The sequence below is a fragment of the Pelodiscus sinensis genome, chromosome 4 (genome assembly GCF_049634645.1).
Source record: "Pelodiscus sinensis isolate JC-2024 chromosome 4, ASM4963464v1, whole genome shotgun sequence".
Taxonomy (NCBI): Eukaryota; Metazoa; Chordata; order Testudines; family Trionychidae; genus Pelodiscus; species Pelodiscus sinensis.
The window spans coordinates 124,856,617-124,875,451 of NC_134714.1; the positions used below are offsets into that span (position 1 = coordinate 124,856,617).

Here is an 18,835-nt window from a genome sequence, read left to right on the forward strand (position 1 = left end):
GGAAATGTTTAGTTCATGATTCCCACTAATGGAGAAATGATCCCCCCCCCCACACTGTAACATCCATTCACTTGTATAATCTAAACTGCACATGTCATATAGTTTATGTCCAGTCTCTTAGCTACCTTTAAAACTGTTGTAAGAGTACAGGGCCTAAATCCTCTGCTGTGACAACCTGACTGGTCCCATCTGAGGAGCTGCCCAAAGAGTATCCTCTGGTTTATTGTATCTTTTTAGAAAAAATACTAATTGCTTTGAGATCAAAAAATTAGCCCTGCTTACATGTAGCCTCTAATATTTATATTGTGCAAAGACAGGCAGACAGATGTCCCACCAGCCTGGGAAGCACAAGATAAACAGCATCCTTTATCCAGAACTCTGGTGTCATCTGATGCCAAGAATGATGTAAGGAAGGCAAAGCCATGCTGGCTTGTGCACTGGAAGAAAGAAGGTGAAAAGAATCCCTCAGCCTAATGGAAAAAAAGACAAAACTGGCCAGAGAAATGTTATTTTCCAACTTCTATGAAGGTTTTAATGGAGAATATTAAAAAACAAAAAGGACTGGACAGTTTCCTAAAAGGGTTCTATGTCCTCATTTTTTCTTTGGCACTTGTGAAACACAGTACCGAGCTATCCCACTGCCAAGGATGCTCAGGCAGAAGGCCAGCAAAGCACTTGCCTTGTAACTGGTGATACATGTTGTGGGCAGCTGGCTGCTTCCAAGAATTCAGAGTGGGCCGAGAACCCCCATCTCACAAAGCTGCCTTTAGTTTAGTCATGGAAGTCAGCATTTGGAGGTTACTTGCCCCTGCTGACACATGTTTAGAAACTGGTTGTCTCAGGTCTGCGTAATCAGAGGGCTATAAATAGTAGGGCTTTTTTTGGTAAGCTGGTACTGAAGGAATAGCCAACCACAATGGGGGAGCCCTCATATTTAGATTGCTGCAATAAATTGCTTTGTGTTTTTTTGGTGTTTCTTGTTCAGGACCTGCAAATGATCTTCTATAGCAGGGGTCTCCAAACTTTTCAGCCCGAGGGCCGCATTAACTATCAAACAGCAGTTCGGGGGCCGACTACACACTTGAGGTCCAAATAAAAAACAATCAAAACATGCAATGTAATGATCGGTTGGAAAACATAACGCACTATTGCGTGCCTCTATTTTAATTCGGTAAAAACATAACGTCCACGTAAGCGGCGGCTGATCTTGGCAGGATACACGTAAATTTCCGTAATTTTTTTTCCGTAGACAAAAAGGTCTCCACGGGCCGGATGAGAGGGCCTCGCGGGCTGCATCCGGCCCACGGGCCGTAGTTTGGAGACCCCTGTTCTATAGAGTGAAGGAAGGAGCGAGAGACAACTGTGAGAAGGGCAATGGTCCAACAACGCCCTCTCCCCCAGATTTACAGATTTATCATGTAGGCTATGCCCATCTAATCCTAAAGGATTAACCTTGTTCAGTGCTCTACAGGAAGGGAAATCCTGCCTCTTCACCCAGATCCCTGCCAATCTCTCTCTCTCCTCTCCCTTCCCCCCCCCCCCCCCCCGTCTCTGAGGTATCATCTCTCTACTCTGATACTTTGCCTGCCTCCTGCCTTGCTTTGTCAATACTGCCAAATATGCCCTGGAGAAGGAAATTAATCTAGACCCCAAATTTGGCAATGCGCTCACCCTTGTTCATGGAAATGAGAATCTCCATAATTAATCCCTTTGCATATGCCAAGAAGAATGGGTTTCTTCTGCTAGGCCTCCCTATTTGCTCTCCTTGCATGAAAGCAGGTTGAGTCGTAATTAAGCATTATTTGTGCTGCTTCGAAATTGGAACGTTTCTGGCTGGTACCATGCAAGCTGGGCCTCAAGAAAGGGGAGAAAAGGGGTACAGTCATAAGCTGAGACCATATCTGTGGCCAAGGAGGCTACTTGTTGTTGTGATTTTCAGTAGATGGAGCCCTATCTTGGGTACGATCACATAGTTGTCTTTTTTTAAAATTGCTAATGGGGTCATTTCTTGCCTGTGGCTAAAATGGTCAATGCAAAAATAAATATGTATCTCTTGCTACAAGACTCCCCACTGTAGGTGGATCCTCTTTCTGGCTATATTGCATAGAACTCTTTGTGTTGGTCCCTATCTTGGACTGATGTTCTAAAATCGTCCAGAGTGGCTGAGAGTTGGTAGGATGATCATTTTAAGCAATAAACATTATTTAGGCTTTATGCAGGAGGGGAAGGAGAGTAAAGGAGACTGCATAATGCTTCATTTTAACCATTTTCTGGGCCAGATCCTCAGCTGGTGTAACTCAGCATAGTTCCACAGGTGTCTTGGAATCTGAAATCTGACTGGTGGGCTGGGGTTTATGGCTTTTACAGCAAGAGATGCAGTGGATCCCCCGTATCCTCCACCACAATTATTGTCCTATCTGTGTTGGCATCCAGCAAGTGACCTTTACCTTCAGGTGCCCAATGACAAACTTGTGGACGATATGGTTCCATGCAGACTTCTTAAAAACAGAGAGGTGTCCAAAGTCATGCTGTAGCCACCCAGCCTGGGCCTGCAGAGGAAAAAGGAAGAGGGGTGACAGGGCTGCATGAAAACAAAGGTAAATAAGGAAGAGTACACAGTGCAGAAGGCAAGTATTATGTATATCTGTATGAAATGTGTACAGGCCTAGCCACACAAAGTGGAGAAAATAAGGGTGCCATTTACGGGGGGGGAGGGGAGGGAGGGAAGGGGGCCTGCAGCCCCTCCTTAGGTTTCCTACTATAGTAGGATGCTGTCTCCTGCCTCTCCTCTAGCTAGGAGTGGGAGCAATGCAGGCAGCTTTCTTTGCTTACTCCTCTCCCCTTCCCCTTCCCCCACTGGAGTGAAAGGAATGCAGGTGCATCAAGCAGAACAAAAGGCCCAGCCCATGCAAAGTGCTTTGGATCCTGGCTGAAGTCAGGAGCAGCTGGGTTAGAATCAGAGCTCCTGAGATCCTGGTGCCATCTTGGTAAGAACAGAACTGCAGCAGCAAATGCAAAACACAAATGGGGGGCAGCCACCCTGCTCGCTGGCCTGTCTTGCCTTGCTCTTCTCCCCAGACAGCCAAAAGCTCCCTGTGCTGCGGTTCCTCTCCAAGATCTCCACTCCCCCCTTAGCCACACTGGCTGAAAAGCTAATTCACGCCTCTCTCGCTCCCAGGACTGGCTATTCTTTGCTCTGCCAACAGGAAAGCAGAGGTGTGTCTGGCAGATCCAACAGCAGGGCTGGGAGCTTCTGCAGCACTTGGTTCAAATTCATGGAGACAAGCAGGCTGAGGCAGCGGTGGGGCGGGGAAGGAAGCTCAGAAGATGATTGCTGCAGATTTCATCACAGTCTGCCCTCATCCTCACAGGTTGCTATGTTACAAAGGCTGGGAGGGGCCAGCCCCTTGTGACACCAGTAGACAGAGAGTGACTCAGGCAGGGGAGGGGGCTGCTGCCCCAGGCACATTCAAGTTAGCCCAGCTCTGGCTGTTTCACTGCTTCACTGCAAGAGCCGCAGCACTAAAGAATGGCCAGCTGGGATCTCCCCCTGCTGTCAAGAGCTGTCACACCACAAACACGGCTTCAGTTACACTTCAAACTTGCCCATTTTTTTTCCAATTCCCTAATTTTGCGGGGGGAACAGCAATACCCCAGGGTGGCCACCTAGTCTTCCATTTAGTCCACGGTCTGTGAGAGTCTTTCCTTTGACTCCAATGGGCTTTGGGTCAGGTTACGAGGTAGGGCCCAGACAGGCTGTTACACACAAATGTTGATTCCCAGGAGGATTGCAATTGCACGTTTTACACTACAACCTTAGAACACCACACTGGGAACCGCCTGCCAATCTGGAGCATTGTTTGTTTTTTCAGTCATTTATTTGCTTTTAAACATTCCTGGAAGAAATTAACTCTCTCATTCTCCTCTTCACAAGTTGGCCCATAAGACATTTAAAAATATCAATAATTGTAAGGCTAAGCAGATCTTAAGCAGATTTCATTTATCTCTACTAAAGATAGTGTACAAACTTGTATTAAAGCTCCAAAATTGATACCTCAAGTTTTGGGATTGAAAATATCTTTCTGTTGATTGTACTACATTTACAATTAAGCTTAAAATATGGCTTTGATTTGGTATTTGTTATATTTTTTCTTTATATAAGAATCAGGAACACTGTTTCTGTCAGTTAATTTCCAAGTTATCACCTGCAAAAAAACTAGGAGTTTTCAGGTGCCTAAGTAGCCTCTGGAATGGAATCATGGTATCTCCAGTGGAAAGGGAGAATTTTGTATTAATTTCATTGGCAGACATGAGACAGGCAGTGGGCTCCATGCATCCAACTGTGAGCTAGTGAGTAGGCTCCCTGTGATGAAGAGCAAGGCAGTGAAGGGTGAAGGAAGGTGCATGTGTTCTTCCAAAATGAGTTTTGTGATAGCCATGGCATGAGAAACTCTGAATGACTGGATGCACTGACAGGTCACCTGGTATGGAAGACCATGCACCCCAGTTACTGTGCTCACCATTTCTCACCTGGGAGGTTGCAAGGATGCAGGAAAGGATAAAGGTGGTGATCCAGCCGGTACCGTAGTATGAAACTAGTAACCAAGCCAAAGCTTCCATTACAATGATGTGACTCAGGTAAAGGGAGAAGAACAAAGGGTTTGCTTTGAACAAGTTCATGTCCTCTGCTGTTTTTCTCAGAGCCCGGAAATCGTCCACCAGCTGGGGCTGCGAAATGGAAATGCAGGATTTAAGGTGCACCTTCTTTACATGACTAAATGTGTCAGTTTAAGCTTGGGCTTCTACACTTATAATCTATGCCTATCCTAGGGCCATCAGCTTCCCCAGAATGAGAGAAGAATTAGTATCAATATTCATGCAGTCGTCAGGTACCTGCCTACAAGGTACCTGATCTTATTCCCTACCCTGATGGGTCTCTCGCCACCTTCTCGGCCTACTTCCTTGAGGTGGAAAAGCAATGAAAGTCACCCGAGACCCACTTAGGTCAATACACCTCTGGAAATTGAGACCAGCTAAGAAGGGCCCAACATCTTTCTATTATCCAGCCTTAGTGCTCAGCTATTTATTCCATATAGGCTATAAAAGGACATCTCCTCTCTCCTTGTGGAAGAGAGAATTCAACTCTTCACTTATGCATAGCCCTGAACCTCTGCTGATGGGAGACTCTAGTGCCAAGACAGCTCTATTCTCTCTGGGATGTGTTCAGCTTGCGTGCAGTCACTCATGAAAGCGGGTCAAGAGGTAATGCAGGATAACATAGTCACTGCTGTTGTGTATGAAACACGTCATAAACTCGGTTGGCTAAAGAACAGTACAAAAGAGAAAGGGTTTCACTTTAGAAGCCAGTCGTGCAGTGCACAGCGTCTGAATAATGAATGAATGGAACATGTGGCACATGCATAGAGCTGGACATATTGACACTAGGTGGGTGAAGGGCCCTGCTGTGTTACAGTGTCATACAAACAATGCTCAGAGCAAGCAGTTTGTTTCACCTCACCCACTGGTGTTATGGCCCCCTACTCCACAAAGATGGCCACTTTCACAGACTTCTCCATGACTGAGCATAAGCCCATATGAATTTCTGAGTGGTGTTTCCTCGGGCTGCGTCATCAAATGGGTGACATGGAAAGGGGTGACATGGAGCAGAGGGTGGAAGAGAATGCAAATCTGCTTTAGATGACAAGCAGTCTCATTTTGGCAGCCCCAAGGCCTTTGCAAAGCACAAAACTGGGATGCATCATGGAAAAATGGGCAGACCTAGGTCATGAGAATTTGAGCAGCAGGGTTGTTGACTAGAGATGAACTCCAGCCACAAAGACTAGATCCAGATCTTGATCGATATTTATTCAAAGTTTGCAAGTGTTCAAATTGGTGAGTTTGGACTGGGCTCCTGTTTGGTGATCACAAATCAGGCCTGAGCTGCACAGGCAGAGCTGTCCAAGGTCTGCAGGAGGAGAAGAATAGGGCACGCTGCAGGGCAGGAGTTTACCTATGCACTGACTGACTCTGCACCACACACACATGACCACACAGAGCTGTCTGACTGTGGGTGTCTTTCTCTGCGGTTTCCTGTACTTGCTAGAGCTGCCCATAGTGAAGAGAGCTTGTGAATGATATGTAATGGCTTTTCACAAAGGAATCTGGAGGGCAACTTTATAGAAACATTGTGGAATGACCAGATTATAGATTCCTGTCCAGAAACAGAGCCCACAGAGAGGGCTTTGCACCTACTCACATTTTTGCCTCGGTCCTGGCTAGGTTCCTCTGGGGCAAGCTCGCCGATCAGTAATGGCTTGAGAAACTTCTGCACAAAGCTGGGGTTGAGGTGAAAGGCCTGGAAAGCATCCTGGGGTGGAAACAGAGGCAGAAAGAATGGATTCAGTAAAAGCAATCACTGGACATTGGTCCTTTCCTGTTTGTCCCCAGCAATGTTTCCCTCATAGTACCCCAACTGTTACCCGACTCTGGTGCCAGCTCCAAGTCGGTGCCCAGAGAACACAACCCTTTCAGAGCAGTGCAGATGCTGTTAGAAGTAGATGAATGAATATGCAGTTTATAGACTAAGGTGGGGTGGGCAATAAGCAGCCTGCAGGCCAGACGCAGTTCACCGAGGTTAGCCCTAGGCAGACTGCCAGCACTTTATTTACCTGCATGTCCCCAGGTACAGCCGTTCAAACCTCCTATTGGTCGTGGCATGCTGTTCCCGGCCAATGGAAGCTTTAGAAAGTAGCGCGGACTGGGACATTGCTTCCCACAGCTCCCATTGGCCGGGAATGGTAATCTACGGCCAACAGGATGTGTGAGTGGCCATGGCTGTGGACGTGCAGGTAAATAAAATGCTGACGGTCCTCCAAGGATGTGAATTCTGCATCCCCAGAAAGATAAATGATATTGAAAGGTATCTGCCTCTGACCTGTGTATAGCTTTAAAATAGTCCATGAAAATGCTTAAAAGGGGGGAATTGCAACTCCAGCCTTGAATGCCCAAGACCAAGCTCCTGCCCAAGTTGCAACATCAAAACACTGTCTACACAACTATTTTTAATGCACTAGTTTGAGTCCTACAAACGTAAGTGTGTGGATCTGGGCTGGAAGATTAGTTCCCAATGTAGATATACCACAAACATCTGTAATACTAAAACAGGGGTATGTCAAAGCACACTACGGACTTCGAATGCACTGTAGCAGGGGACATGCAGCCAGTTACACTATGGCTTGCTGCACACTAATCTCTGTGTTAACAAGTCCCTAACAGCCTGTTCTGAGAAATACTGTGCAAGATAAAAGTTGACCGGAGAAAAACATTGTGTTAAAATCAGCAAGTGAATGCTTTCTGGACTCAGTGAAAAGGGATTATTCAAATTGTATTCTAGTCAGATATTCCCTATAACATTTGTCCAATTAACATATCTGATGGTTAGATTACAGTGTTAAAATCTAACAGGAACCTCAGCAAATGGATTAAATTGACCTCCACTTTTGCACACGGAACATGCCTGCTTCCAGACGCTGTCAGAGAGGTTTTGTTCAGAGTGTTCCTGGTGTTGGGTAGTTCCCTCCTTACAATATACAGGGTTCTGCCTCTGCTACCATGACAAACCTGGGTGGAATGCAGAGGACAAGTTGCTGAGTCAGCTAGAAGTCTCTCTGGGGCTCCCTCATCAGCACCCGCTCCATGTGTGTGGCAAATGTTCCTCTTGTGCTTTGCCAGCTGCATTGGTGGCAAAACCTTTACTCTACTGGCCCCAGCTGTCTCTGTCCCCACTCCCTGGCTAGACTCCTCCACCCACCAGCACCCTGCCCCAGCACCCACCAGCACAGTTGGGGCCACATTAGTGAGGCTTGGAGGGTTTGGAGCAGTTGTTTTTTTGCATTTCACTTGTGTGGCCCCGACTGACTTTTCTGTGGGTCAGTGACCCCTGACTCAAAACAGGTTCCCCGCCCCTCTCATAAATAAAGACAATGCAGAAACATTTTGTGTTTGACATAATATTTTATTTCAAAATGAAGCCTGGCCAACAAGCCCCCAGTTTGGGCCACACCCCCATCTGGTCGCAACATCATAACACTCCTGCACCCCCCCACCAGACCCTAAACCGGAGCCTATCATACACTGGAACCCTTTGTCCTGAGCCTCTCACATCATCCTGAGTCCATTATACTTCCTGCCTTTCTGCCCTAAGCCCCTCATAAACCCCAGTCCAAACTCCTGCACCCTCACAGTCACAAGCGTATGCTCAGCACCCCAACCCTGCAACTGACCCCATCACTCTCCAGCCTGGAGCCCCTTCCCTGAACCAGCATCCTCTTCTCCACTTCCTCCTGCACCCAAATTCCCTCCCAGAGCTTGCACCTCTCACCCCTTCCCAGTGCTTTTTTTGTGATGGTATGCCCCGGGATGGTGTACAAGCAACTATGTTCCCCCAGCACGGGGTTTTTTTTTGGTTTTTTTTGCTGAACAACTCCCCCCCACTGCCCAGGGGAAGCTCTTTGCATTCTATCCACTGCTGTTTTGGCTCTTCATCTCTAACAGGTTGGCCACCCCGACCTAGCCCATTGCCAGCATGTGGATTTTCACTGTTCACACATGAGACCGGCGAATATGGTTACTGCATCACCCAAGGAAGTTAGGCTAAGATTTTCAAAGGAGACAAGGTATTGACCAAGGGCCTCCCAGCCTAGAATAGAAGCCAGGAATGTTAAGTCCCATCTAGTGAGAAGGGCCTAGTAAACAAAGGACAAGAAATCCTTTCTTGTTCAAGGCAAGGCACTAGAAATAAAAGACTGTGACAGGGTGTAGTCACAGAAGACTCCTTGAGGGTGCTTCCCAAAGTGCTGACAAAGCTACTGGCACTTGCCTATTTGCTCTCTGGGGCTTCTCACCACCCTGTTGTGCTGGGCCAGGTCTCCTGGTCACCCCCAGCCAAGGCACAGAGCTGAGAATACCACCTCCCCCACCCCCAAAGAGCAATACAGACATTGAATTATTTCAGGTCTGAGAAGAATGCAGTTTTAGGCCCAGCTTCCAGGGAATCCACTCCCCAAATGGGATCAGAATCCCAAATAAATCATTCAGGTAAACCTCCTTTAACAATGAAAGGCTGATGTACACTCTGATTGCTCCCCCAGGTAACAATAACTTACCCTGGGCTTGAAAGTAAATACAAGTAATTTTATTAAGTACAAACAGTAGGATATACGTGGTTGCAAGTGTAAACAGGGAGAGCAAAGTAAATTACAAATGTAAAATAACAGAAAAGGCATAGTAATTCTAACGTACACTCAAGCTTATTGCAAACTCATCCTAAAACTGTTCTTATTTCAGCCAAACTGCCAAGCCAGGGAAGATCCTTTTTCCCTGGGGACTCTGATTTATTCCCTTGGAGTGACATGCAAGCCAAAGACAAAAGGATAGCTAGATTCCATTTTGGCCAAAACATGGAGTTTTCTCCCCCATCTTCTATGGAAAATTACCAGGTCAGATCTTACTAGTTGGGATGGTCACATGGGGCATGTCTACACAGCGGGGCTAAAATTGAAATAAACTATGCAACTTAAGCTACATAATTGACGCAGCTCAAGTCGAAACAGCTTATTTTGGCTTTTGGTACTGTCTACACAGCAGGAAATCCGAGTTAGAGTACTCTTCCTCTGACTTCCCTTACTCCTCATACAGTGAATGTTACAGGAGTTGGAGTAAGAAGTCCTCCAGATCAACATTCTTTCGACATTATGTCAAAATAATTGCTTGCTCTGTAGATGCGGACTATGCTATTTCAAACTAAGGTCAATTATTCCAAAATAACACTGCTGTGTAGACGCAGGCAGGTACTCCTACAACCAACCACTGCTTACTCAAAGGACAAAAGAGGCTGTTTGCAGGGGATCACCCAGACATTGAGGGAAACACCCTTGATGGCTTTCATTTGCACATTTAAAACCATACGCCATTTCATATTCCATATTTCTAACTTTACATACAAGAATGATGCACACTCCAAAATAAGATATACAGATTCAGCAGATTGTGACATTGACTGATAGGTTACATGAGGTATTTTGTCCAGAGCATCTTTAGGTTATGCATATTTGTGTCCATAAAGTATGGGCAGGGGTGAAACCATCACAAAGGCAATGATGGCTACCGAGGCAAGTACAAGAGTTATCCTGAACTGGAGACAAAGATTGAATGAAGAAGTTGTGGGTTGTATAGTGTCTTTGAATACCTGAGGAAAGCTATGTACGTATGAAATGTCACCTGAGATGTCATGGCAGAAAAGATGCGAGTGCTCGCAATCCATGTGGAGATGATCGTGCAGTTCAGATGGGCATTTGAAGCCATGACAGAGGAAAGAAGGGAGGGCTGTAAAGACACAAGAAGTGTTAATATAGTTTGGGTCAAAAATCACTCTGGCCCAAGAAATGCTACCAATAAAGGCCTAGTTACTCTTGGAAGTGGTAGCTGACAGATTTCTTCACATATTACAGGGCCCACAAGTGTTGATGCTATTTTAGACTTGTTTTTGGTAAGTAGAGAGGACATTAAAGAAGAGCTGTCACAGAAAAAAACCTTGAATTAGATGTAGGGTTGCCAGGTGTCCGGTTTTGAACCGGACAGTCCAGTATTTGAGCTTTCTGGTTGGGAAACAAATTGAGAAAATATAAATGTCCAGTATTTTCTAACTAAGATGTAATGTAGATGTAATGTCACATGTGTCCTGTATTTTTGTTGAAACCATCTGGCAACCCTAACTAGGTGATCACAAGTTGATTCTGTTTAAATTCAATGGAAGGATAATCCAAACAGGTTGGCAGCTATGCATTTTTTATTTCAAAAGGGCAGTCTATAAGAAATTAAGGGAACTAATTAGTGAAGTCAGCTGGATCAAAGAGCTCTAGGACTTAAATGTGGAGGAGGCTTGGAATTTCTTTAGTTCAACATTGCAAAAACTATCTGGAATCTGCATCTTAAGCAAGGGGAAAAAACTTGTAAGTGCTCCAGACTAAACTGGATGACGACCCACTTCATAAAGGAGATAAGGAGTAAGCAGAAAGCTTACAGAACAAGAGGAGTGATTAAACAGCTAAACAAGCTGCATTGTGGAGGCTAGAAAGTGTGAGGAGAAAGTGAGAACTGCCAAAAGTCCAGCTGATATGAACCTTGCCAAAGATATTAAAGCAAACAGTAAAAGGTTCGTTAGCTATATAACTAAACGGAGAACAAGAAAAGAAGAGGTGCTTTGATACTTTGCCTGGAAGAATCACGTGATCACAGGATGGCTATGAACCATCAATGTGATAAACTTAAAAAACAACAAATGGTCTGGTAGCACTTTATAGACTAACAAAACATGTAGATGGTATCATGAGCTTTCGTGGGCACAGCCCCCTTCTTCAGCTGACTGGAGTTTTGCTGTGATGTTGCTCTGAAAAAAAATACCATCCTAGGATGTATTATTAGATACCATATTTCTAGCAGAGAGGGGGAAGTATAATGCCATTGTACAAAGCACTGGTAAGAATGCTGTGTATAATTATGAGCAGCTGTTTAAGAAATATTAATTCAAATTGGAACAGGTGCAGAGACGGGCTGGAAATTAGAAAGTTATCACCAGAGTGAGGTTTGAAACCAGCCTTCCAGTAGGGGTTGTGTGGTACAACAAGCTAACTAGTTTTATGATGGAACTTGGCTCCATCATATGGAATGGAATTACATGATGGATTTGCCTATCAGGGGATCGGGGTCTGTAACCTAGAGGTGGCCCTTTTCCTATGTTCCTACTGCTCTAAACACTAAGGGCAGATTTTTAAGTGATCATTATCCACAATTGACTTGTATGGAGATGAGCTCTTCTGAAAATCTACCCTTAATTTTGGGTGCGGAACCTCTCTGAAAATACTGAACTAAGAGCCTGATCTAAAGCCCACTGTAGTCAGAGAGTCTTTGGATCAGGCCCTAAAACTGCTCTGTCCACATGAGTTTTGCTGAAGGAAATGGATGAGGAAAGAGGAAAAAGGGGGACTGTCAATCTGTCATTTAATTTAGAACTAAAGAAACACAGGGAGGAGGCTGTATGAGAAGTAAGAGCTGGAGCAGGGGGAAAGTGAGGAGGGAGGTGTGAAAGAAAAAGAAAGTCCATGGAAATAAGTAAAGTGGGGTACATCTACACTAGCCCCCTAGATCGATCTAGGGAGGCTAATGAGGGCGTCCGGAATTGCAAATCAAGCCCGGGATTTAAATATCCCACGCTTGATTTGCATGTTCCCGGCCGGTCGCCATTTTAGAAAGTGACTAGCCTGAAGTAACTGCCCGCATTTACATGCGGCAGTTAAACGGGCTTCTGATTTAAAGCCCCTAAATCGAATTAGGTGGTAAACCTCATTGCAGGAGGAATGGCCATTTCTAAAATGGCGACTGGATGGGAACATGCAAATCAAGAGAGGGATATTTAAATCCCAGGCTTGATTTGCAATTCCGGTCGCCCTCATTAGCCTCTCTAGATCAATCTAGGGGGCTAGTGTAGACGTACCCATGAAGATTAGGAAAACTGTAAAGTACCAGGGGGTCAGCAGGGGGAAGGAGGCAGAATATGCAGCCTACTAGCAGTAAGTAAAGCAAGCCAAAAAATCCCCCCAAATCTGGCTTACCTAATATACATTTTTCAGGGAATCAGGACTTTCACATTAGTTCTGAGAGCAATGTGATCCTTTTCAACCTCAACCACGGATAAAAAAAACCCTCTCTCTGATAGGGTTAGCATTTACCTGTCTAAACAATCCCTATTTGCAATCAAATGAGAAGCAATGCGGAAGCCTATTACCATAAGGGATGATTTGCAGTCAGATACCAATTTGTGCATTTACTACATTAGGAGATTGGCCCTGATTTCAGTCACTGGCTACACTACTACAACCCTTCACCCCACCTCCCACGTGGAAAAAGAAAGCCAGGATTTGCAGAGGCATATTTCAAGCAGGAACAAGCCCCTTTGGCTCCCATCACCATAACTTGCCTTGTGACACTAAGGGTATGTCTAAACTACATGCCTCCGTCAACAAAGGCATGTAGATTTGTGTTTTCAAAAAAGGGAAATGAAGCCGCGATTAAAATAATCGTGGCTTCATTTAAATTTAAATGGCTGCCCCGCTCTGCCGACAAACAGCTGATCAGCTGTTTGTCGGCTGATCGGGGCAGTCTGGACGTGCCGCGGTCACAAGGAAGCCTTTCTTGATCGGCGCAGGTAAACCTGGTTTCACGAGGCATACCTGCGCCGATCAAGAAAGGCTTCCTTGTGACCGCGGCGCGTCCAAACTGCCCCGATCATCCGACAAACAGCTAATCAGCTGTTTGTCGGTAGAGCGGGACAGCCATTTAAATTTAAATGAAGCCGCGATTATTTTAATCGCGGCTTCAATTCCCTTTGCCGATTTGTCTAATCTACATGCCTCCATCGACAGAGGCATGTAGTCTAGACACACCCTAACAGTGTGTCCACACACAAATTTATTTTGGAATAACAGCCGTTATTCCGAAATAACTATGCGAGCATCTACACAGCAATTCCGTTATTTCGAAATAATTTCAAAATAACGGACGGCTTATTTCGATTTCTGTACACCTCATTCTACAAAGAATAACACCTATTCCAAAACAGCTATTTCGAAATAAGGTGTGTGTAGATGCTCCACTTCTGCTATTTCGAAATAGCCCCTTACCAGGCCCATTCTAAGTTATTCCTCCTGGGGCTCTAAATTGAGATAGCACGTCTACATTAGGGAAGCCTGCCTCGGACTCATTTTGAGGCTTCCCCGCAGTGTAGACGTGCTATTTCGAAATAAGTTATTTCAGAATAACTTTTCCAGAACAGTTTATTCCGAAATGACTGTGCAGTGTAGACATAGCCTAAGCGTTAGCACCAATACAGCTACACCAATGGTTGAAACTGGAATAAATCTTCAGCGTCAACAAGGCCTGCAGCACAAGCTTCCACAGGGTACAGTTTGGAACTCGTTCTGTTTGGTTCTCTGGCCCAGCCCAAGCAAACTTAGCCCTGAGTCACTAGTTCTATGTATCTTAGATACGTCTATAGACTCCCTTTCTGCAGTATCTGAGCACCTCACAATCGCTACTGTAGTTGTGTTTGCAACATCCCTGTGAAACAGGGAAGTGCTATTATTCCTACTTTACAGATAGGAGATTGAGATACAGGGAGCCAAGGGACCTGCCCAAGGTCCATCAGAAAGTCTGTGGCAGAACAGGGACTTAAAACCACTCTAACTATTGACCCATCCTTCCTCTGATCTGACAAGTCACTGTGGATATTCCCCCAAAATGTTAATTCTGGTCACTGGACTCCTTCCTCCTTATTTGCCTTGTGGGACTGACATCAATTCCAGAAGATGACTCAAAAGGGAAGTAAGAGAGGATAGTGGGGTTACTGTTTGGTGGTAAAAATTACTGTTTGGGAGTAAATATGAAAAGACTCTTGGGGCTAGGCCAAGGAGAATCAGCCACTCAGAGTAAAGGTTCTGAGGAAAAAGGAGAACTTGAATCACAAAGGAAAGTATAGATTATCTGAGTAACATCAAGTTCATAGAAAAGATGTATCTTCTAAGTGCTGGCTTGCTCTCATGATGATTACAGATGAGGAGCTGTCTCTTTCCGATTTATGTGGTGTTACTGGAGGGCAGCTTAAAGAAAATCCTCTGCCTGCTACTCAGTTTTTTCCATCCACCTAGGGTTACCCTACCAAACCCCCCTCCACTTTCTTTTAATGTACTTCCCAAATACTGTAATATGACATGCATTTCATAATGCTACCAGAGGGAGAACCTGCCCTGGCTCCTTCTCTCAATCCACTTAGCAGTATCACTTCTCTATGGGAAAAGACAAACCTGCACACACACACAATGCCAGGGTTGCCTTTGAGTCTCTTGGGGCTTTCACATCTTACTTCCATCCTAGCATGTTTTTCAAGGGAGATCCGAGGGCTGTAGATTCTCTGCAGTGAGCATGGCTGAGATTCATTAAATATAGCAGTCACTGACTTATGCACAGAGGGGAATGTTTCAACACATTCATGAAGCCGCCTAGAGAATACCAGCTCCTAAATGTTTCATCCTGAGTTCATCACTCAAGCCCAGAATAGAAGGGAGCAACAATGACAGATAGTTGAGTTCTTTTGTCATCAGCTACACATCTTGTATCAGTAGTTTTGCCTAGGCTGGCAGGTCATGGGTTCAAGTCCCTCATTGGAATTTGGGATACCCTTCCATGTGGTAGCAGGGAATACATTGGGAGCTGTACTATGAAATAATTGGATACGCTACAATCAAGTCTCTTCTGCCATGGCACATTGTCCAGATGAGTTGAAAGTTCTTTGCTCTTGCTAACATGTCAGTGGGAGGGATTGCCCTGGTCTCTCCCAGTAAAATAGTTTGTGGTCTCAGGAGCTGTGTGAGTTTTAGCTGTGCACCAAGATGGGTACCCTACTTGCCGTTAGTGAAATAAAATCCCGTTTAACCAGTTAACTGGTCAAATGTCATGTTTAACTGGTTAACCACTTAAATGGGGGTGGGGCTGTTCCAGAGTGGTCCCCTGTCCGTGGCATGGTATGGCAGGCCCAGTTTCCCCACCATGAGGGGAGAGGGAGAAGGCTGCTCTAGCCCGGCCAGGCTGCTAGTTAACTGTAACTGGTAAGCATCATCCAGTAAGGGTAATGCTTACTGGTAATCTGGTTAATCATTCACATCCCTATTTGCCATCCCAATCACAGCATTATAGTATCCAGGCTCTGATTTTGTGAAGCCCTTGAGATACTCAGGAGTCTAAAAGGTGCCATAGAACACACTGCAGATCTAATCCGTCTTCTCAATGTTTAAGGCAGGATGACAGCTGCCCACAAGATGATGCATAAACAGAACGCTGCAGGTACCAAGAGCACAATGAGGTATGGCCTGTGTAGAATGCTAAACACAGGCAGCTCACGGTGGATGACCAGGCTGGCATGGGCACTCTTGGTACAAACATCTTTAGGAGGTAGTAGGCCCATGCTGAATGAATGGGTTGTCATGGGAACCGTCAATGTCAGCAGCTTTAGGGACATCCTGTGATGGTGTATGATTGCTTGTGTTCAGTCATCAGCATGGATTGTGCACAGGTAACCCAAGAGATATGCTGAAAGGGCTAGTGGGGTAGCAATGGTATGAGCTGCCTTAATGGGTGGGGTGTGACAAACAGGAGATCCTGGTGTCAAAGCCCTTAGGAGCTGGCTCATGACAACTGAACAAGTCGGTGTGGGGCCTTAGATATCCCATGATAAATATACTGGTGCTGCTGGTGCATGTTCCCATGGGGCAGTCTGTGATGGATGTACACATACCGTCCAGTATGTTCCCAGGGTATAGCCCACAGTGGATATACAACAGACGCTGTTGATGAGCCCATAATGGATTTATGAGAGTTGTTGGCATGTGTTGCCATGAGGCAGTCTGGGGTGGATGTGCAAGCACTGATTGTGACTACTCTTAAGGATGGGGACCTTTTACAATGCAAGAATGGTGAATTACGTTTCAGAATTGTGTTTTGTCACTACTGCCTTCCCAGATCATAATTTCCTGAAACACTAAAGTTAAATATGTAATTTTACTCTTGAGATCCTTTTACAGCTGCATGAGAGGGCCATTTTGTGACTGACGATCAAGCCCCTTTCCCTGACAGGGTTGGGGGCAGGTGCTTAAATTTGGACCTACACAGATATCATTTTACTTCCTACTGGATAGTGTTGCACGGAGGACTGTGGAAGGGGATTAGTTGGGGAAGCCACACAACAACAGTAGAAATACAAACCCATGTCACAATCTTCACAAAGACAGGCTGGACCTGAACATAAGACCAAATGCCTTTTGAGTTACAAACTAGGGACATCTGAGGCAAAGTGGCTGCTCATTTATATTCTAGTGCAACCCTTCTGGCTTCAGTGAGTTGATGCAAATGCCACTGAAAGGAGACTATGGCCCATTGGCAAAGCCCATTCATCCAGAGGCTTTGCTCCAAGGGGGCACAGAGGCACCAAAGCAAATCACTGTCCTTTAAGGCAGGGGAACGACTGGCCAGAAGCTCACACCATCGACCCTGCAGCAAACACACACTTGAAGAAAGCCAGCCGCTATATATAACCCCTTCCTACTGTCAGACCCGCCTCCCCCTCCTGCGGAGGAGCAACACCCACCCCAGACGAACGCTTCGCTTCCCGCCGCTTGTTCTCTCCTGCCCCCTGACGTCTGTGGGGCACACGCAGAGCGGGGAGGGAAGCGACAATGCAGCGCAATGATCCTTGTTCACGGCGGGTTGGCGCCCGGGGAGCAGCCCAGCATCTGGCTGCGCTTCTGGGGCAGATGGGTTAGAAGGGGACCCCGCCGGCCAGCGCGCCCCGAGCCGAACCTGCAGCGGCCCGGTCCCGCTCTCTTGCTGCCAAGCGGCGGCTGGGTGCAGCAGCATGGGAGCAAACGGCTCCGTTTCTGCCCTCGCCAGGCGGGGGCACAGCGCTGTGGAGAGCTGCCTCCTTTCCTCCCGCGGGGAGCGCAGAGCGGCTCTCTGGGCTGCCGTCTCAAAGCCATCCCCCTGCAAGAGCCGCCGGCGCGGGTCCCTCCAGCCTGGGCGAGGGGGAATGGCTAGCGGGGCTGCTCCCATGCCACAGCTACCTGACGGGGCATCGCTGGATCCCGACATCCCGGAGCCTAGGCTGCATCAGACCAACCAGCGCGGATTGCACCAGGCGCCCAGCAATTCCCCACCGCTCCGCTCTCCGCGGCCACTGGCGCGCCCTCCCGTGCGCGGCTGAGGTCCGTGGCGCTGCCCGGGGCCAGCCAGGCGCCGCACGCCCCCTCCCGCCGCGCCCAGGTGTCCCAGCCGGCGGTCCCTTACCGTAGCATCCTCGCCGGCGTAGTGGCTGATCACCCGGAGGCCGCCCGGGTGCCTGGCGGCCCACTTGGTGATGTTGTAAACCTTCCGCTCGATCACCAGCCACTTGTCCGTGCGCAGGTTGTGCCGCTGGATCTCCTCCCAGCTGTAGAAGCGGCTCTGCGCCTCCGGCTCCCCTGCCTCCTCACCTTTCTCCCCACCTTTCCCCATGGCCCCCCGGCCCGACTTGCCCGAGGCCCCCGTGGCTGGAAAGAAAGAGGTTTCCCCCTCCAGACTGAATTCAGCTGATCCCCTGTTCTCTCTCCTTCCCGCCTCTCATGTTCGTCCTGGCTTCTCTTTGTCTTCCCTTCCCTCGCTCCTGCCAGCCCCTTTGCAGGCACCCAGCCCCGCTGCCTGCTCTGAGGTGCCCCCTAGGCGGCTCTTCCCTGCACTGACAGCGCCGATGCAGCGCCAATAATAACCCTGTTCTGTGGGAACCTCAGCTCGCTGCCCCCTCTCTCTGCCCCGCACCCCTCCTCCATTCATCAAGGCAGGGGTTTCCACAGCGATCAGCAGAGCTCCTGCGCCAATCCCCGCTCTCTGCTAGCGGAGAAGCAGCCTGCCATTGGCCGGGCTTGATCTTACGAAGGGGAAAGCACTCGGGCGCTTGTCCAGGAGCCACCCGAAGGAGCCTTGACATTATATCCCACTGGGGCTGGGGCCAGCTGTCTCCAGAGAGCCAGCACCGGGATGGGTGGGAGGGGACATTGCTAACGCTCCTCCACTGTCTGTTAGCTTGGATGTGCCTTTTGGCCGAGGGTTGAGAGAGCTGCTCAGGGCTGTCATCCCGTTGGCAAGAAGTGCGGGTTTCAGGGAGGAAACATTTTGGACTGTGATGCTGAATTAGTATAAT

The 18,835-nt window shown here is 47.2% G+C and overlaps 1 protein-coding gene across 1 annotated transcript in view; it reads right to left on the minus strand.

The window, feature by feature from the left end:
* LOC102460236 (acyl-CoA 6-desaturase) overlaps window positions 1-18,451 on the minus strand; it is a 36,743-nt gene extending 18,292 nt beyond the window's left edge. Inside the window, exons 1-4 of the mRNA XM_006111744.4 lie at window positions 17,947-18,451; window positions 6,257-6,367; window positions 4,531-4,728; window positions 2,448-2,549 (exon numbers count right to left, since the gene is read on the minus strand). Coding sequence (XP_006111806.1) covers window positions 2,448-2,549; window positions 4,531-4,728; window positions 6,257-6,367; window positions 17,947-18,153 — 618 coding nt within the window. The 5' untranslated portion in view covers window positions 18,154-18,451. The remainder of the gene's footprint in view (window positions 1-2,447; window positions 2,550-4,530; window positions 4,729-6,256; window positions 6,368-17,946) is intronic.
* Window positions 18,452-18,835: the final 384 nt, after the last annotated feature.